At 34.5% G+C, this 21,340-nt stretch overlaps 2 protein-coding genes and 1 long non-coding RNA gene across 5 annotated transcripts; all 3 read left to right on the top strand.

Moving 5' to 3' along the window:
• Positions 1-3,093: 3,093 nt before the first annotated feature.
• Positions 3,094-5,324, top strand: LOC128284001 (putative disease resistance RPP13-like protein 1). The gene is made up of 6 exons (XM_053021461.1): positions 3,094-3,394; positions 3,572-3,819; positions 3,933-4,002; positions 4,080-4,222; positions 4,334-5,227; positions 5,319-5,324. The coding sequence occupies exons 1-6, from the start codon at positions 3,094-3,096 to the stop codon at positions 5,322-5,324; spliced, it is 1,662 nt and encodes a 553-aa protein (XP_052877421.1).
• A 1-nt stretch (position 5,325) lies between these two features.
• LOC108473224 (uncharacterized) lies at positions 5,326-7,859 on the top strand. The gene is made up of 6 exons (XR_001869692.2): positions 5,326-6,325; positions 6,444-6,520; positions 6,711-6,771; positions 6,848-6,939; positions 7,394-7,539; positions 7,704-7,859. It is a non-coding gene; the product is annotated as an uncharacterized LOC108473224 (long non-coding RNA).
• Positions 7,860-14,224: 6,365 nt separating this feature from the next.
• Positions 14,225-20,123, top strand: LOC108471901 (putative disease resistance RPP13-like protein 1). Of its 3 annotated transcripts, XM_053021637.1 has the most exons (5): positions 14,225-18,807; positions 18,932-19,008; positions 19,198-19,501; positions 19,636-19,780; positions 19,947-20,123. In XM_053021637.1, the coding sequence occupies exon 1, from the start codon at positions 14,262-14,264 to the stop codon at positions 18,756-18,758; it is 4,497 nt and encodes a 1,498-aa protein (XP_052877597.1). In that variant the 5' UTR covers positions 14,225-14,261; the 3' UTR covers positions 18,759-18,807; positions 18,932-19,008; positions 19,198-19,501; positions 19,636-19,780; positions 19,947-20,123. The 3 variants fall into 3 exon arrangements, with proteins under 3 accessions (XP_052877597.1, XP_052877599.1, XP_052877598.1); XM_053021639.1 differs by lacking the exon at positions 19,198-19,501 and having other exon boundaries at positions 19,663-19,780; XM_053021638.1 differs by lacking the exon at positions 19,198-19,501.
• Positions 20,124-21,340: the final 1,217 nt, after the last annotated feature.

Genomic DNA, 21,340 nt, shown 5'->3' with positions numbered 1-21,340 from the left:
GATATTGATCAAGTTCAAACAATGTTCGAACTTGGTTCTGTTACCACCTTTGTCATCATATCGTGGGATTATCTGCGGTCTTAATTTTTCGAAGATGAATTTTCCCCTCATCAATAATTTCGCGCACAAAATGGAATCGTACGTTGATATGCTTTGTACGTGCATGACAGACTTGATTCTTTGCTAAATAAATAGCACTTTGACTATCACAATACACGTTAATATGCTCCTAAACCAATCCCAAGGTTTTAACCATACCTTGTAACCAAATAGCTTCCTTTACAGCCTTTGTTATAGATATGTATTCGGCTTCTGTGGTTGACAATGCAACTGTAGATTGTAGTGTAGACTTCCAACTTATTGGTCCTCCAACAAGTGTAAACACATAACCAGTGGTTGATCTTCGTTTGTCCAAATCACCGGCATAGTCAGAATCAACGTACCCAATAACACCTTTACCAAGTGTATTATCCTGCTTGAACAGTAATCCAACATCCACGGTCTTCTGAATATACCGTAGAATCCATTTCACAGCTTGCCAATGTCCTTTTCTAGGATTATGCATATACCTGCTCACTATAGTAACTGCCTGTGAAATGTCGGGTCTTATACACACCATTGCATACATCAAGCGACCCACTACATTAGAATACGAAACTTGCAACATGTATTCTCGTTTCGTATTTGTCGAAGGAGATAGTTGTGCAGAAAGCTTGAAATGAGGAGCCAATGGGGTACTTATATGTTTTGTCTACTCATTCATGCCAAACTGCTGTATTACCTTCTTCAGAAACTACTTCTGAGACAAGTTAACTCTATCATGAGCTCTATTTCTCCATATTTCCATGTCGAGAATCTTCTTAGCTTCACCTAGATCTTTCATCTCAAACTCGAGATTGAGTTGAGTCTTCAATCTTTCAATCTAAACTTTGCTCTTAGATGCTATTAGCATATCATCAACATATAAGAGCAAGTATATGAAAGTTCCTTCTTGTAGCTTCTGAAAATACACGCAATGATCAAATTTACTTCTTGTGTACCTTTGCCCTTTCATGAACTGATCAAATCTCTTATACCACTGCCATGGAGATTGTCATGCTATTGCCATGCTAACCAAGCTAAAGTCTGACTCATCATCATGCTCCGCTACACATGTATTAGAAATAGTCTTGCCCATTTGTAACTTAGGACAATTCTTTTTCCAATGCCCTTTCTCACGACAAAAGGCACATTCATCTTTGGCAGGTCTCCTCCTTTTGGACTTTCCCCTTCTATCAGGTTTGCTGCTGCGTAAATGACCTCTTACTGTTAAGACTTCTGCAGTTGTATCTCTGTGATCTCTTTTATCTTTCTTTCGAGTCTCAGATCTATACAACGCACTACAGACTGCATCAAATGTGATCGTGTCCTTCCCATGAAGCAATGTGGTGGTAAGATGATCATATTCATTAGGAAGGGAATTCAACAACAATAATGCATTGTCTTCATCTTCAAAATTTCTTATCCAAATTTAGCAAGTTTGCTCAAATTTTATTGAATGAGTTCACATGGTCATTCATCGACATACCGGGAGCATACGTGAATTGATAAAGTTTCTTTTTCATATAAAGCCTATTTTCAAGACTTTTCATTATAAACTTTTCTTTCAATGTATCCCATAACTTCTTCACCGATGTCTCCTTTATGATGATACGCTCTTTTTGGCCAAACATAGGCGGATTGTACCACACTTTGTTTATTGATCTTGGCCCACTTTATCATTCATCTTGTCGTTTTTCTTCAAGGGCTATATCTAGCTCTTGTTGACATAAGACCTTTAGGATCTCACATTGCTGTATACAAGAATAGTATCGTAAATGGTCGTATTCCCCAAGTACGAATCTAGCTCTGATACCAATTGCGGTGCGGAAGCGTGTAAAAGAGTAAGTATATTGTACTGAAAAATCACACTAAGTTCAATTCCCAAGAAAGAGAGGTGGATCACGAGGATCACTTAAGTACCAGGTCTTTCCTAGCCAAAATATCCCTCTATCGTAATTTAATAGCACAATAAATCACTACAATCACACTCACAAAATTATGCAAAATAAACAATAAAGAACACCAGAATTTTAACGAGGTTCAACAAATTTTGCCTACGTCCTCGGGCACTACCAAATATATTTCACTCCAAAGTACAAGTGAAAATTTACAAATAGGGAGAGAGAATAATGCTTTAAGTAGATAATAACAAATATAGGATGAAGAAAATGAAAAATGGTTAGGCCTATTTATAGTTGAGGTTCAGGATCAACTTGCAAAGTCCCTTTACAATTGGGACCAAAATTACAATTATCCCATGCCAAATTTCTAACCAAATTTTGGTGCCTTAAATGTTCGATTTCCAATTGCAACTTCCCGACATCCATATCTTTTACTTTTCAAAGTATGGATGTTTGCCAATACTTTATAATTTGACTACTCAAAGAAGTAGTTTGGGGTTGAGTGACATCTTGTCTCAAGCTCTAACCTCCAAGGGAAAGCAACCCAAGCTGCAACCAACTTCCGTACTGGATGGAGTTGTGGAGTATGTTGGTAGACACAAGGAGAAGACAGACTTGATTGAGTTGCTCAATGGTAATAACTCCAATGGAGTTTCAGTCCTTTCCATCGTCGGCATGGGAGGGATGGGTAAAACAACTCTTGCTCATCTTGTTTACAATGATGCCACAATCAATGAGTCTTTTGATCTCAGGGACTAGGTATGTGTTTCTGATAACTTTGATACAATTGCTATAACAAAGGCAACTTTACATCCATCACTTCTGAGTCATGTCATTACAGTAACTTGGATTTACTTCAAGTTAAGTTGAAGGAGAAGTTGTCTGGGAAAAGATTCTTGCTTGTTTTAGATGGCATTTGGAACGAGAATTATAATGATTGGACCATCTTATGGTCTCCGTTTGGAGCAGGGACCACTATCATTGTAACCACTCGTCTTCAAATTGTTTCATCTATTATGGATCCACTCAAAGCTTTTCATTTGGATAAACTATCTGATGATGATTGTTGATCCATATTTACACAGTATCAATTAAAAGCAAGAAACATTCGATGGACATCCCTAGTTCAAAGAAATTGGAGAAAATTATTAGAAGGTGCAATGGCTTACCTTTGGCTGTAAAAGCTATTGGAAGCTTGCTACGCATAGTTAAATATCACGGAGAATGGGAAAGAATATATGAGAGTGAGATATGGAACTTACCAGAAGAGCAGTGTGGCATAATTCCAGCTTTGCGATTAAGCTACCATCATCTTCCGTCATACTTGAAACGATGTTTTGCATATTGCTCCATACTTCCTAAAGATAATGAATTTGAAGAAGAAGAAATGATCTTGTTATGGAGAGCAGAAGGTCTCTTGCAACAAAAAGCTATGCCTCAAGTTAAAGATATTGGAAATCAATATTTTCAAGATCTAGTGTCGAGGTCATTTTTTTCAGATATCCAGTAAAGATGGGTCCCGATTCGTAATGCATGACCTTATCAGTGATTTAGCTAAGTAGTTGCAAAAGAAATATGCTCAAAAGTAGAGGGTGATAGGCAACAGAAGTTCTCAAATCGCACTCGACATTCGTCTTATATTGCTGGTGTATATGACACGGTGAAGAAGTTCGAAGCATTTGATCAAGTGAAATCATTACGTACTTTCCTACCTTCACAATTGTCACGTGATCGGAAGCTTTATTTAACTAATGTTGTTTTGGTTGATTTTTTGCCAAAACTTGGCTACCTAAGGGTGCTTTCTTTGAGTGGGTATGCCATCACTGAGTTGCCTGATGTTTTTGAAAATTGAAAACATCTTCGCTACTTAAATTTTTCTAACTCCCATATCAAATACTTGATAGATTCTTTGTGCACTCTTTACCATTTGGAAACTTTATTATTAAATAGGTGTTCCATGCTTCAAAGTTTACTTCAAAGATGGAAAATCTTGTCAACTTGCATTATCTTGATATTAGAGGTGCGCACTCAATAAAAGGATTCCTTTTAGAATTGATAAGCTAACGAATCTTCAAAGGTTAACTGATTTTATTATAGGGGAAGGTGATGGTTGTCATATTAGAGATTTGAAATATTTGTCAAACCTCAAAGGTGATTTCCGTCTTTCTGGGTTGGAGAATGTTAATGGTAAAGATGCAGGGGAAGCCAAGTTAATTGAGAAGCAGGGGATTGATCAATTGGTATTGGAATGGAGTTGAGACTTTAAGAAAGATGCAAGGAAAAAAGAAGTTGAAGAATGGGTGTTAGACTCTCTTCATCATTCGAAAAAACTTAAGCAACTCGTCATTCAGAATTATGGTGGTGCAAAATTCTCTACTTGGATTGCAGATCCTTCCTTCAAGAATATGTTGTCATTGGAGCTTCACGACTGTAAAAATTGCGAATCTCTACCATCGATTGGAAGGTTGTTGTTGTTAAAAGATCTTTCAATTAGTGGCCTGGATCAAGTACATAAGATTGGTGCTGAGTTGTTTGGAGAAAATCAATCAAATGCTTTTGCAGCATTAGAGTCTCTGCGTTTTGGCAATATGCTAAATTGGGAGGAGTGGGACCTATGTGAAGATGATGAGCAAGTATCGAAATTCCCCGGCCTCCGTTTTCTTTCAATCAGAGAATATCCTCTATTGTTGGGAAGGTTGCCAGCTATCCTTCAATCCTTGCAGAAACTTGAAATCTTTGAGTGTAAGAGACTGCTAGTTTCAATTTCAAGTTTTCCCTTGCTGTGTGAATTAAGGGTTAATGGGTGTGAATTGGTGGATGAAGGTTCTTTGTCTGTACAGAGGGTTACCTCTTTGAAATATGTGTCTCGTTCATATATTTCAAAGTTTAATATTTCAGCAGAGAGGATAATGTTGAGATCTGCAAACTCTGAAACATTCAACATCTATGGTTGGAAGGAGTTGGGCTCTTTATCGCAAAATGGGTTAAGCATAGTTGGGCATCGTTTCATCACGTTTCGGAATTGTCCCCAGTTGGTCTCTTTGGAAACAGAGGAGGAGAGATTTCAACTTGACAAGATTCCAGGTGTTGAATCTCTAGACATAAGGGCTTGTGAAAGGCACAATAGACTACCAAAAGTCTTACATGCTTTCCCATTGATTACGAGAATAGAACTTGAAGAGTGTCCAGGCTTGGTTTGTTTTGCAGAGAGTAACTTCCCTCCTGCTTTAAAAGAGCTGAGGATTGTGAGTTGCGTGAATTTGCTATATTTGGTTGAGGAAAAAGAAAATAATAATAAGAGTATGAGTAGCAGCACTTGTCTTCTTGAGCGCTTAGTTATGAGTAGCAGCACTTGTCTTCTTGAGCGCTTAGAAATAAGGGATTGTCCATCTTTAATATGGTTATCATCAAGGGCCGATATATGCAATCGGCTTCAACATCTCGATATTAGTAATTGTTCAGAGTTTGGTAGCTTATTTTTAAATGCCAAGTTACCCGTAATGCTTAAACATCTCGAAATTTGGTTTTGTCCAGTGTTGGAATGCATAGCCCAAGACTTCCTTGAAACCACTGATCTCGAAAGCGTTACAATTAGGGGTGCTGAAAAACTGAAATCATTACAGCGGGGATTTGACAAGCTCAGCCATCTTCAGGAGATTCGATTAGCTACGTGTCCAAATCTGGTTCCATTTGAAGAAAGTGGGTTGCCCACCACAAATCTCAGAGTACTCATGATTTTCGATTGTGAAAATTTTGGAGCCTTCCCAAGTGCATCAACAACTTCACCTCCCTTCGAGAATTAGAGGTGCGGGACTGTTCGGCTGACATATCCTTTCCAGAAGAGGGTTTCCCTACCAACCTCACATCAAATCTCAAACGCACCCAAAATTTATACATCACCCGTTGAATGGGGATTTAACAGACTCACCTCTCTTCAATAACTCGACATCAGCGGTGAAGGATGCTCACGTGTGGTGTCATTTCCACAAGAAGCGATAGGAATGATGTTGCCTCCTCCTCTGACCCATATCAGAGTTCAGAGATTTAAAAATTTGGAATTCTTGTGCTCCAAGGGCTTACAACACCTCACCTCTCTTCAACAACTGAGCATCTATAATTGTCCTAAGCTCGCCTCTCTTCCAGAAAAAGATATTTCTCTCGCTTGAGAAGCTATATATTTCCAATTGTCCGTCGCTATAAGAAGGGTGCAGTAGGGGTAAAGGACAAGAGTGGTCCAAGATTTCCCACATACCTTGTGTTAAAATTCATTGTGAAAAAGTCATCCTGGGGGAATTATTTTAAGCAGCAAATCTGGTATCGATTTCTTCACACTCAAACCACAGGTGTGAAACGCATTTTAAACATCTATAAATTTCATAGCTTTTTTATTTATCTGATTGTCCTCATGAACAACATGATAACAGAAAGGAGTCTTATATATTTTGTATTCAAATTTTGCAGGCATTGAAGGCTAAATTGGCGAAAAATAGTGGAGAACTTCAACTCATCTGCTTCAGCTTATTTGATTTAGTAAAGCGGTTAGTCAATTCTCTGCAACATTTATTCAGCAAATTGAATGTTCTGTTTTCATTTGCATCTTCTAATTTCTAAGTTATTTTGGTATATGAGAATGGGATTTTAGTTAAAAATATTTGACATTTCGTAGTACTATTAACCAATAGTTTTTCAGAAGAACAAGTTTTTTACGTGATAGTTTGATCCTTCCAGGATTAATGGAGGGATACAGGACACGTTACAACATGGCATTTGAGAGCTCCATTTAACACATGTAAGACAACAGAGTTCCCAAAATATTGTTCTGCCCAATCTCAAAGATGTTCATCTTAGTTTTCCGAATTTCTCAGACCATGAATCCATTCAAAGGCTGCATCAATTCACTTGATGAGGAATTGCTTCTTTGATCATGTGGATTGAGCGACATAAACAAGCTCACTGTGTAAGTGATTGACTATGTGACTTTATTTATTCCGCTTTTACTTAGAGGTACAAAAATACTTTATTTTCTAGCCAAAAATAGCAGTGACCAAGTGACTCACTATATCTTGACTCTCTAGCTTTTGACTTTGTGGTATGAGTTAAATGAATCAAATGACATATATGCTGTAGCAGTTTGGAACTAGTTTCATTGCAGCTCTCTTTTAATGTTGCTTTTCAGCTTTCCGGTCCGATAGATTGGCATATTTTCTACCAATCTTTATATGAATTTCCCCTACTTTGAAAGGCTTCAACTGTGATGTTATCAATGTTTATGATAGGGTAAGTCTAGGTTATATGGAGAAATTGTTCTTCTGACATTCATTTCCTGTGTTGGAGAATATTTTGGTGCTTGGTACATAGTTGTAGTTGAGGAGCCAAATATGTTATTTATTTAGCCTTGTACTTTCATTCAGCTTTGGGAACCATGAAACTGGTGGCAGATAAAAGGCCAAATGGTACCACTGGGGAGGTGTACGTACCTTTGGGTGATAAACCCTTAGAATGGTGGGCATCCAAAGAGGGCAATACCAGCTTATGGGCACAACAACGGCACAACGTGGTAAGTTTGGTTTCTAATGGTTTTAGTATCATCTATTTCTATCTACACAATCATAAATCTGTCTTAGGTCTCCATCGATGATTGATAAGAGGCTAGGATTATTAAAATAATGTACTTTTTTAACATTTTGAGATTGTTGGTCACTTATTATTTATTATTGCCAGGTATTTCCCAACCCGCAGAAAGCATATAGCTGATGTACATTTAGAAAATTGCTCCATGTTTGTGGATAATTATTGGCTAATTATTTTATTTTATGATGTGATTCTATTGTTATCTCCATTTTTTAATAGTAAATTTCATTTTTGGTTCTGCTCGTAGATGTAGGGAATATTCTCGAACCACGTATATCATTGTGTTCACTTTCTTTACTTTCTTTTTTGTGTTTTGAATTTTTAATTTTTTTCTTAATTTAAAACATAAATTTATTAATAAAACAATCACATTCAACGCATAACAAATTATAAAAATTCAAATAGCCATATATATTCTAATAGTTAAACTCAAATATCAGCACAGATCAAAAGCATTAAAACAAAATATTCAAAGAAAACAAAGCATCAAACATTAAAGCTACCCACAATACTAACTCAACATGCTTTAACCCATTTCAATTTTTCTCTGTCTCCACCCATTACTTAAAATATTAGGAAGCACCAACATAATTTTTCAAAAATATGGCGAAAAAGACAAGCTAATGGCTTCGTTTTTTTTCTAAGCAATTAATAGCTCATTTGATTACAATAAAAATAAAGAGGCTTTTTTAATATTTTAGCCATGAATTAAAAAAAAATTGTGTTATGTGACCTCATGAAATATTTATTTAAACCTTTTATGTATCAATAATTGAGTCCTCCCAATTAAACATTTAATAAATACCTAATGCTGTCAGCTTGTGTGCAATTCCTAGGAAGATCAAATCTAACCCCAGAAGCACACTCACAGGGAAGGAAACAAGCAATGAGACAAACAAGCAATAGCTTGAGCTGATATCTTTTATATTTATGGAATTTTAAATCCAAATTATATTAATTTATGGAGTATTCAAGACTCTAATTCAATTCCTTCTCTTCCACAAGCTATTCAAAAGTTTGCCACAGCAAGTCTTTTTGTAATAAGGAATGGCTCGAATCTAGACTACACTGAGATAGTGAACTCCTTAACCATCAGGCCAACACAAGGAGTTCCGATTTTAGATCTTTTAAATATAATATTTTAAATGTTATCTCCTAATATTATTCTCTCCTAGAGATGATTTGTGTTAAAATTCTTGGATTTGTCTAAGATATGTTATCTCCAGTAGTGCTGCTCAAAAGTCCCTTCTACGTATCAAATTACAAATTTAGATATGTCAAATACCATGGAAATTTAGAGAATTTTTTTCTTTAAATTGGAACGAATTTGTGCAGTCAGGGCAAAGGTAAAAAAATTTTAGGAGTTGAAATTAAATTTTAATTTTTACGACTGTAAAAGTATAATTTCACTATTTGAATAGCCTATATCTTTATACTTTTTAAAGAATTAAATCAATTTTTTATCTTTTTAGGAGGAGTCAAAATACAAATTTACTTTTATTAATTTAAATTTTTAAAAATTTAAAGAGGTTAAATGATTTTTTTTCGTTTAGGGGACAGAAGGTTCTGCCAGCCCCTGGCTACACCCCTATGTGCAGTGCTCATTATATTTAATGGCAATACTAAATTTATGTGTATATTCATATATTTTTCATGTGTTGTATTTTGTCATAGGTCAAATCTTTTAATACTTTGCATAGTTTATTATTGTGATTACTTTTAAAGAAAACACAATTATATTTATGTTTGTGATCCATAATTATTTTATTTTAATTTATCTGTTATAATGGTTCAATTTTTAAAGGTAAACGTTGAACAAAAAAGGAAAAATTCATAAATAGTCACCCAATTATTAGGGTATTTCTGTTTTGGCTACTTAAGTTTAAAATTTTCTGTGTTAGTCATTAACGTTATCAAATTTTAATATTTTGATCGCTCTTCCATTAAATTATTGGTGTGGCCTTTTTATTGGCATAATAACAAATTTAGCCATCCAATGTTTACAAATTCTATCAATTTGGTCTTAATTCTAAAAAGAACAAATTTAACTCTCAACTTCATACATTCATCAATTTAGTCTTGATTCTTAAAATTTCAAAATAAAAACAAAAATTATTTAAAAGTTTATTTCTTTATAAAATACATAAGATTTTATAAAATACGTATAAAATTATAAAACATTTATAAATAAATGAATAAATATTTTCTCATTTTCTAACCTAACTTTTATTTATTAAAATAATAACTTTTTAAATAAAAAATTAAGGAAAAAACCATGAAAAGACTTATGCAAATCCAATTTTTCTTTTTTTTTAACATTAACGACCACCATGTTCAAGTTGCATAAAAAACAATAGTCTCAGTCAAAATGGATAAAATCAATGTCTTCATGTTATTGCCCTGAACAAGTTTGTTGTGTTTGAAGTTGTGCTTGGGGTGGACATGAATAAGGATATAAAGGTGAGGATGAGGTTTTGGAGGCCTAAATATTGATGGAAGGTAGTGCTAGCAGCTTCACAACTAGTTCCTAGATTGATGGCATGACGATGGAGGATATGGAAATCAAAGAGTTTAGAGTAAGGATTATTGGTGTCGGTTATTGTGGGTGAAGGTGGTGCTTAGTTATCAAAAATTTGACAAGGATTAAGGAACAAGACTAGACATATGATAAATAAATTATTATTTATAAAATAGAACTAAAAAAAGTTTGAATATGGTTTAAGTATTATTTGTGGGTTTTAAAAATATTTTATTTATAAAATTATTATTTTAATTGTTAGGTTGTCAAGACCTAAAAATATAAGATTAATAGAAAGTGGCAAGTAAAGTCATATCCACATATACGCTGATAATTTTATTTCTTTAACAAAAATAAAATAAACGGATTTTAAATTTAAAACTAAAATTAAAATTAAAACAATGTAAAAGCATATTGTAAAAAAGAAAAGAAAGTTAATGGGCAAAAACTCTAGCGTGGAAAACCAATCTCTCCTTACTTACTTAAGAACCAAGAGACAACTCATTTGAAATTACTCCCTTAACCAATAAATAACCTTGTAATTCAACACTTAAGATTTAACTTATCGGAAGCATTAATACGAATTAGAGAGACTAATTCAAACCAACAAACATACATCAACGAGGTTCGTTTAAGCTAGATCACACATCCACACCATATAATATATACGCATTAGAGGACTAAATTTGTTATTATGGCAATAAAAAACTTCACGTCAACATTCTGTTAATGATTTAACAGATTAGTGACTAAAATATTAAATTTTAATAACATTAGTGACTAAAATAGAAAATTTTAAACTTAAGTGGCCAGAAAAAAAACATGTCACAGTTAAATGACTATTTATATAGTTTGTCCTCTTCTAAAATATTCTGTTTCTTAATTATTTTTATTTTATTTTTAATTTTTTTACCAAAAAGGCTTGATGTAAACTTTTAACTCGTATGTAAGAAAAAGTTGGCATCAATAATTGAATCATTTCAATTTGGCTGGTTCATTTCTCTCTTCAGCTTTTTCTCACAATTCCACTGTCTGTCATTGGAGAGGCTTCTCTTTCTGGGTTTTTGGACCTGTTAGTGGGCAAATCGCTTGAGTCTGTACTCAACTTTGTTGCTGATCATAAGCAACTCCACCAGCAGCTCAAGCAGTGGCAGACCATATTGCCTGTCAATTAATCATGATATTTAAATGGCATTTTTATTTTTTGAGTGAGAAGATGACAATATTAAATTGAGCCAAAACCGCAATAGGTTGTTTAGGCGATAAAGTTATGGGAAATAATATTATTGATCTTAACTGAAATTACAAATATGGGCATTGGATGCCATTGCCATGGAGCTCAACGTTCATTTACTTGGAAATAGGGATAACGGACAAAAGCAAGAGGAGCATCAAAATTCATAAACAATATGGGTGGGTGGCTCAGCCTTTGTCTTTTCCGCCTTCTTTATTCGTTTCACATCAAAAGCAGCCTTCCAACACCCACTTGGCCTCTATTTTATTTATCAGACTTCCACCTCACATAGCTGTTTATTAATTTATCAAAATTAAAGAATTTATCAAATTTAATGATATCAAAATAATAAACCCAAAATTAATGATATCTCATTAAAGAATTTATCAAATTTAAGCACAATAAACATGATACTCTAGAACATATTTTTATGTGCTAATTGCATATTTATTTTGAGTATGATTCTACTAATTTGAGCTATTTATGGTCTTTTATCTTTTAGAGATTAAATTGAAGGTAAAAGTAAATTTAAGGGCGGCGTGAAATTAAAGATGAATTGAGCCAACATGTGACAGAGAGAAAAGGGAGTGCGAAAATGCAAACATGGAGGACCCAAGAACAAAAATGTAAAAAAGATATTTTATAACACAAGACTCTATTTTAATTTCAATTCTATTATAATTATTAAGGATTTTATTAGATTTAATTTTAGGATTTATTTTCATTTATCTTTATTTATCTTTATTTATTTGTATTTATCTTTTAAAATTTCATTAAGAATAGACTAAGTTTTCTAGTGCTATAAATAGGGATGGAGTGGCACATATTAAACATCTCTTTTTTTTCTGTAAACACTCCCTCTCCCAAAAACTTTATCTTTTGTTCTCTCCATATTTTCTTCAATAAAATCTTATTTATATTATATTTATTTCTTTCCCAAAATCATAACCCACTAAACCAATCTAGCGAAGGTTGTCAAAATTTCCTAAAAAAGTTTATGAGGCTTAGAATCCGCGCTTAGCCTTCTCAACAGGGTATTCATTGCTTCTCCGCACTAGGGGCTGACGCTTCCGTCCATGTCCCTTAATAGGTGATCTTTTCAACTTTTGTAAGGAACAGCCACTGTGTACGTTTTGGGAAGGTTGCATAGTCGATTCGTTGGCTTTCTCGCATTAAAGGTTGACGAATCCAAGAGACAAAACAACGTGCTATTCGCCGTTGAGAAGTGATGATCTAGCAGAAGATAGTCCCACAAATCTTAAGTCTAAATCCTTGAAGCTAGTGGTCGTAGGCGTCCTCCACTATAACCGGCTTATCTTGCTTGAGAAGGGTTACTTAAAAGCCAATGATTGAACCTAAGGCGAACGAGACAACCGGAGGCTGTAATCTCGCCACATAAGGAACTTTCTCTTCCCCAAACTCGCTTTATTTTATAGTCATCATTTTAATTTCCACCATTTATTTAATTTAGCAATTTCAATTTACTTTAAATTCTATTTTTATTTTTTCAAATCGAAATTCTTAATTCTGTTTTTTTATTTTTCAGGAATGCAAGTTTCTTGGAGAAGAAATTGTCCAGATTTCAAGAAACGAGCATTCGTACAATCCGTCACTTGAGGATTCGACCCTACTTCCCTTTATCGTTATTTTTATTATTTTACAGAGAATAAGATATTTTAGTGCTCTCAACGACGCATCAATAAACATGTAAATTGAGCCTATTATCAAATATACTTTTCTATAATATAATTAGTTAAACACACTTCCACATAAAAATGTTTTCTCATAATTAAATAATATAAAAATGTTTCCCAATAAAAAATAATTTGTTGACTTTAGTGGAAAAATGGAAGCTTAATAACTATAATTAAGGGTTTAATTTATGATCATATTATATATTATAAAAACATTATGTAAAAATATAATTATAAGAGAGAAAAATATAAAGATGGGTGACTGATTTAAAAATTAAGTTATAATTATTTATACTATGATAAAATGTCTGATTAAATTTGGTACCTCAAATTGAGTGACACAAACTCAATTAGTAAAACCATGAAAAATCTAATGTTATTATTTTGTTAAATATAGAGATGATTATATCATTTCAACATTTTATAAAATAAATTAAATTATTTCACTACTCTTAAACTAACTTCTTAAAAACTCATTTTCTCAATTAAAACTATTTCTTTATTTATTTTTCTCAAAACCAAAACTCCTCATTATTATTCACTAACTTCTAATTATTAGTTCCATCTTTTTAAAATATTATTATTTCTCAAAATATAAAATTTATATATAAAATATTATTTTTAAAATTTAAATTTAAATATAAGATATTATACTTTTACATGTGTGACAATTTCTAATTACTACCTATGTGCTTTTCACAAGCTTTTCTTTTGTAGATAAACTTTTCTAAATTCGCTCAAAATATGAAAGAGTTTAGATAAAAAGAATGAGGTTTGAAAAATAAGTTTAGCCAAAAAAATTTAAACTTGTTTAAAATGAGCCATGCTTGACTCCAAAATTAAAATGCCCAAGCCCAACTCATTTTCTATTTTATTATATATGTATACAATGTAATTTATATAAAATTAAATTAAATATATAATATTATAATGTAAACATTAAAAGATATATTTAAATTTTAATTAAAAATTAACTAACAAAATAAAAGAAAATACTAAATTTAAAATAATATACATTTTAAAAAGAACTAAAATGGGATGAAATTTTGGAAATTTTAAAAAAAATGGGATGAATTTTTTTTCATTCCCAAAAACAAAGACTGACTTGTGCTTGCCATATTGCCTGTTAATTAAATTACAAATATGGGCATTGGATGCCACTGCCATGGAACTCAAAGTTCATTGACTTGGTAATTGGGATAATGGAGAAAAGCAAGAAAAAAGCATCAAAATTCATAAACAATGTGGGTGGGTGGCTCAGCCATTGTCTTTTTCCGCCTTCTTTATTCGGTTCACTACCCAAAAAACCACTTGGGCTCTATTTTATTTATCAGACTATCAGCTCACTACCTCCTACTCTGATTTTTTCAACTTCCACTGATTATACCCAATCTCCATTCCGTTCCTGGATTTCCATTTGGCTTCTGCATTTCTCTCTTCTGCTTCCTTCTCATAAGTTCACCATGTCTGTCATTGGAGAGGCTGCTCTGTCTGTGTTTCTGGAGCTGTTGGGGGGCAAGTTGCTCGACTCTGCGCTCAACTTTGTTGCTGATCATAAGCAACTCCACCCGCAGCTCAAGCAGTGGAAGTCCATATTGCCCGATGTCCAAGCAGTGTTGGACGATGCAGAGGAGAAGCAGATCAAGAACGAAGGCGTGAAGAAATGGTTGGAGGATCTCCAGGACTTGGCTTACGATGTGGATGACATCTTGGATGAGTTCGCTTATGAAGAGTTACGTCTCAAGCTCAAGAAATTGCAAGTTCAAGCCAGCACTAGCAAGGTACGGAAACTCATTCCTACCTGCTGTACCAGTAGTAATTTCACTCCCACTTCTTTCCTGTTTAAGAATTCCATGATTCCCAAGGTCAAAGAGATCACTGATAGATTGAATAGTTTGACTACTCGAAGAAGTAGTTTGGGGTTGAGTGACATCTTGTCTCAAGCTCCAACCTCCAAAGGAAAGCAACCCAGGCTGCAACCAACTTCCGTGGTGGATGGAGCTGTGGAGTATGTCGGTAGACACAAGGAGAAGAAAGAAATGATTGAGTTGCTCAAAGGCGATACCTCCAATGGAGTTTCGGTCCTTTCCATCGTGGGCATGGGAGGGATGGGTAAAACAACTCTTGCTCAGCTTGTTTACAATGATGCCACCATCAACCAGTCTTTTGACCACAAGGCCTGGGTATGCGTTTCTGATCATTTTGATGCAGTTAATATAACCTGCACAATTTTGAAATCCATCGATCCTGACTCTCGTCACGAGAATGACTTGAATTTACTTCAAGTTAAGTTGAAGGAGAAGTTGTCTGGGAAAAGATTCTTGCTTGTTTTAGATGACATTTGGAACGAGAATTATAATGATTGGACCATCTTACGGTCTCCGTTTGGAGCAGGGACCCATATCATTGTAACCACTCGTCTTCAAATTGTTTCATCTATTGTGGATCCGCTCAAAGCTTTTCATTTGGATAAACTATCGGATGATGATTGTTTATCCATATTTACACAGCATGCATTAAAAGCAAGAAATTTCGACGGACATCTCCAGTTTAAAGAAATTGGAGAGAAAATTGTTAGAAGGTGCAATGGCATACCTTTGGCTGCAAAAGCCATTGGAAGCTTGCTACGCACGGTTAAATATCTTGGAGAATGGGAAAGAATATATGAGAGTGAGATATGGAACTTACCAGAAGAGCAGTGTGGCATAATTCCAGCTTTGCGATTAAGCTACCATCATCTTCCGTCATACTTGAAACGATGTTTTTCATATTGCTCAATACTTCCTAAAGATTATGAATTTAAGGAAGAAGAAATTATCTTGTTATGGAGAGCAGAAGGTCTGTTGCAACAAAAAGCTATGCCTCAAATTAAATATCTGGGAAATCAATATTTTCAAGATCTAGTGTCCAGGTCATTTTTTCAGACATCCAGTAAAGATAAGTCCCGATTCGTAATGCATGACCTTATCAATGATTTAGCTCAAGTAGTTGCAGGGGAAATATGCTCAAAATTAGAGGGTGATAAGAAATGGAAGTTCTCAAATCGCACTCGGCATTCTTCTTATATTGTTGGAAGCTATGACACAGTGAAGAAGTTTGAAGCATTTGATCAAGTGAATTCTTTACGTACTTTTTTACCTTTGAATATGTCAGTCCGGTGGCCTTATTTAACTAATGTTGTTTTGGCTGATTTGTTACCAAGACTTGGCTACTTAAGGATGCTTTCTTTGAGTGGGTATAAAATCACTGAGTTGCCTGATGTTTTTGAAAATTTAAAACATCTTCGCTACTTAAATTTTTCCAACACCCATATCAAATGCTTACCTGATTCTTTGTGCACTCTTTACCATTTGGAAACTTTATTATTAAATAGGTGTTCCAAGCTTCAAAGGTTACCTTCAAAGATGGAAAATCTTGTCAACTTGCATTATCTTGATATTAGAGGTGCGAACTCAATTGAAAGGATGCCTTTTGGAATTGATAAGCTAACGAAACTTCAAAGGTTAACTGATTTTATAATAAGGGAAGGTGATGGTTGTCATATTAGAGATTTGAAATATTTGTCAAACCTCAGAGGTGATTTCCGTCTTTCTGGGTTGGAGAATGTTAATGGTGAAGATGCAGGGGAAGCCAAATTAATTGAGAAGCAGGGGATTGATCGATTGGTATTGCATTGGAGTGAAAAGTTTGAAAAGGCTTCAAGGAATAAAGAATTTCAAGAATGGGTGTTGGACTCTCTTCGTCCTCCCAAAAAGATTGAGCATCTCGTCATTCAGAATTATGGTGGTGCAAAATTCTCTACTTGGATTGCAGATTCTTCCTTCAAAAATATGTTGTCATTGGAGCTTCGCAACTGTAAAAATTGCAAATCTCTACCATCGATTGGAAGGCTGTTGTTGTTAAAAGATCTTTCAATTAGTGGTTTGGATCAAGTACACAAGATTGGTGCTGAGTTGTTTGGAGAAAATAAATCAAATGCTTTTGCATCATTAGAGTCTCTGTGTTTTGACAATATGCTGAATTGGGAGGAGTGGGACCTCTGTGAAGATGATGAGCAAGTATCGAAATTTCCCAGCCTTTGTAAGCTTTCAATTAAAAGATGTCCTGTATTGTTGGGAAGGTTGCCAACCATCCTTCAATCCTTGCAGAAACTTGTAATCTATGAGTGCTCAAGGTTGGTAGCTTCAATTTCAAGTTTTCACTTGCTCTGTGAATTAAGCATTGCAGGGTGTGAAGAATTGGTGGATGAAGGTTCTTTGTCTGTACAGAAGGTTACCTCTTTGAAACATGTGTCTCTTTCAAACATTTCAAAGTTTAATATTTCAGAAGAGAGGATAATGTTGAGATTTGCAAACTCCGAAACATTCTACATCTCTGGTTGGAAGGAGTTGGGATCTTTATCGCAAATTGGGTTAAGATTAGTCGGACATCGTTTTATTACGATTGCGTATTGTCCCCAATTGGTCTCTTTGGAAACAGAGGAGATATTGCAACTTGACAAGATTCCAGGTGTTGAATCTCTGGAAATAAGAGGTTGTGAAAGGCTTAATCGACTACCGGATGTCTTACTTGCTTTCCTATTCATTACAAGAATAAAACTTCAAAACTGTCCAGGCTTGGTTTGTTTTGCGGAGAGCAACTTTCCTCCTGCTTTAAAAGAGCTGAAGATTGAGTATTGCGTGAATTTGCAATATTTGGTTGATGAAAAAGAAAATAATAATAAGAGTATGAGTAGCAACACTTGTCTTCTTGAGCACTTAGAAATATGGAGTTGTGATTCTCTAATATGGTTATCATCGAGGGGCGATATATGCAATCGGCTTCAATACCTCGGAATTATCTATTGTTCAAAGCTAAGTAGCTTATTTTTAAACGCCGAGTTACCCGTAAAGCTTAAACGGCTTTCTATTTTGGATTGTCCGATGTTGGGATGCATAGCCCAAGACTTCGTTGAAACCACTGATCTCGAAAGCATTCGTATTAGGGGTGCTAAAAAACTTAAATCATTACCGCGGGGATTAGACAAGCTCAGCCATCTTCAGGAGATTCAGTTAATTGAGTGTCCAAATCTGGTTTCATTTGAAGAAAGTGGGTTGCCCACCACAAATCTCAGAGCACTCAGGATTTCGGATTCTGAAAATTTTGGAGTCCTTCCCAAGTGCATCAACAACTTCACCTCCCTTCGAGAATTAATGGTGCGGAAGTGTTCGGCTGACATATCCTTTCCAGAAGAGGGTTTCCCTACCAACCTCACATCACTTTCAATCTTAAAGGCACCCAAAATTTATACATCACTTGTTCAATGGGGATTTAACAGACTCACCTCTCTTCAGCAACTCAACATCAGCGGTGAAGGATGCTCAAATGTGGTGTCGTTTCCAGAAGAAGGGGTAGGAATGACACTGCCTCCTTCTCTCACATCTATTTCTATCGAAAATTTTGAGAATTTGGAATTCATGTGCCCCAAGGGCTTTCAAGACCTGACCTCTCTTCAAAAATTGCGAATCTATGATTGTCCTAAGCTCACGTCTCTACCGGAAAAAGATATGCTTCTCTCGCTAGAGTGGCTACGTATTTCCAATTGCCCGTTGCTAGAAGAAGGGTGCAGTAGGGGTAAAGGACGAGAGTGGTCCAAGGTTTCCCACATACCTTTAGTTGAAATTAATAATAAGCCAGTCATCCCGAGGAAATTAGATTGAAATTTAAACAGCAAAATCTTGCACTGATTTCGCCACACTCAAATCACAGGTGTGAAACGCATTTTAAACATTTATAAATTTCATAGCTTTTTTTTATATATATATCTGATTGTCCTCATGAACAATATGATAACAGAAATCAGTCTTACATATTTTGTATTCAATTTTTGCAGGCATTGAAGTCTAACTTGGCGAAAAATAGTGGAGAACTTCAACTCATCTGCTTCAGCTTATGTCATTTAGTAAAGCGGTTAGTCAATTCTCTGCAACATTTATTCAGCAAATTGGATGTTCTGTTTCATTTGCATCTTCTAATTTCTAAGCTATTTCGGTTTATGAGAATGGGATTTTAGTTAAACATATTTGACATTTCGTAGTACTACTAACCAATGGTTTTTCAAAAGAACAAGTCTTTTACGTGATAGAATGATCCTTCCAGGATTAATGGAGGGATACAGTACACGTTACAACATGGCATTAGAGAGCTCAATTTAACACATGTAAGACAACAGAGTTCCCAAAATATTGTTCTGTCCAATCTCAAAGATGTCCATCTTGGTTTTCCTAATTTCTCGGACCGTGAATCCATTCAAAGGCTGCATCAATTCACTTGATGAGGAATTGCTTCTTTGATCATGTGGACTGAACGACATAATCGAACTCACTGTTTTCTACCAATCTTTTTATGAATTTCCCCTGCTTTGAAAGGCTTCAACTGTGATGTTATCAATGTTTATGGTAGGGTAAGTATAAGTTATATGGAGAAATTGTTCTTCTGACATTCCTTTCCGGTGTTGGAGCATATTTTGGTGCTTGGTATATAGTTGTAGTTGAGGAGCCAAATACGTTATTTATTTAGCCTTGTACTTTCATTCAGCTTTGAGAACCATGAAATTGGTGGCAGATAAAAGGCCAAATGGTACCACTGGGGAGATGTACGTACCTTTGGGTGATAAACCCTTGAATGGTGGGCATCCAAAGAGGGCAATACCAGCTTATGGGCACAACAACGGCACAACGTGGTAAGTTTGGTTTCTAATGCTTTTAGTATCATCTATTTCTATCTACACAAATCATGAATCTATCTTAGGTCTCCATTGATGATTGATAAGAGGCTAAGATGTTTCAAATAAAGTATTGTTTTTGACATTTTGAGATTGTTGGTCACTTGTTATTTATTATTGCCAGGTATTTCTCAATACGCGGAAAGCGTAGAGCTGATGTTCATTTAGAAAATTACTTCAAGTTTGTGGATAGTTATTGGCAAAGTATTTTATTTTATGATGTAATTTCATTGTAATCTCCATTTTTTAATAGTAAATTTCATTTTTGGTTCTGCCCGTGGATGTAGAGAAGATTCCCTAACCACTTATATCATTGTGTTCACTTTCCCTACTTTTTTTTTTGTGTTTTGAATTTCTTAATTTTTTTTTCTCAATCCAAAACATAAATTTATTAATAAAACAACTACAATCAATACATAGCAAATCATAAAAATTCAGATAGCCATATATATCCCAATGGTTACACTCAAATATCATCACAGATCAAAAGCATCAAAACAAAAAATTCAAAGAAAACAAAGCATCAAGCATTATAGCCACCTACAATACTAACTCAACATGCTTTAACCCATTTCTTTGCAAACAAGTATGCCACATTGTTGCTTTCAGGGTAGCCATTACCACATTGGTGGACGCAATACGTTTCTATGAGAACTAGTACGAATTGGTAATAGTCTATTTCATGTACCATTTCGAATTTATCAATATTTTTTAAAATATTTAATATATTTATATAAATAAATATACAAATATTAAATAAATGATTCTAAATAAATTTCAAATATAAAACTATTCATCAATTATATAAAATACTGATTAATAAATTCCACAAGTAAAAACTCATCTTTCAATAAATTCAAAAGTAAGAAGAAAAAAGAAGCCGAAGGATGCAGTGCTGCATAATATGAATGGTATCCTTAAAACAGTCGGTTTCATTTAGTGTGGTTTTCATGGGTTCATATCGCAGTGGACTGAATGTATAAATCAACAGGATTAAATCTGAAATTATAGGAAGAATATAAGGTGACAGAATAGTTAGTTCTTAGTGAATAAGTCACTGATTACCAATTCCAATAATTCAATCCAGAAACAGAGTTCATCCTGGTTGGTTGTAATTTAATTAAAGCCCCTCATTTTCTATCACAGACTAAGTTTTCCTTTTTAATTATGTCCACTTTTAGGGGTGAAGGACGAGAGTGGTCCAAGATTTCCCACATACCTTATGTTGTATTACAATTATGAAACCGTTTTAAACATTGGCTGTTCTAGTCCCATGTATCTGACTGTCCTCAGGAACAAGATGATAATAGCAATCAGTCGTGTATATTTTGTATTCAATTTTGCTGGCATTGAAAGCTATATTCTACTGATTTGCTATAGCTTATTTGATTTGATTCTCTGCAACATTTATTCAACAAATTGAATGCTCTGTTTTCATCTGCATCTTCTAATTTTTAAGCTTCTTGATAATGGGACATTTTAGACCATAGTTGTGTTAAAATTTAAAATTGAAATTAT

The sequence above is a fragment of the Gossypium arboreum genome, chromosome 11 (genome assembly GCF_025698485.1).
Source record: "Gossypium arboreum isolate Shixiya-1 chromosome 11, ASM2569848v2, whole genome shotgun sequence".
In the NCBI taxonomy this organism is placed as follows: Eukaryota; Viridiplantae; Streptophyta; class Magnoliopsida; order Malvales; family Malvaceae; genus Gossypium; species Gossypium arboreum.
Note: the sequence above shows the minus strand (reverse complement) of the source record. Positions and strands in the feature narration are given on the sequence as shown.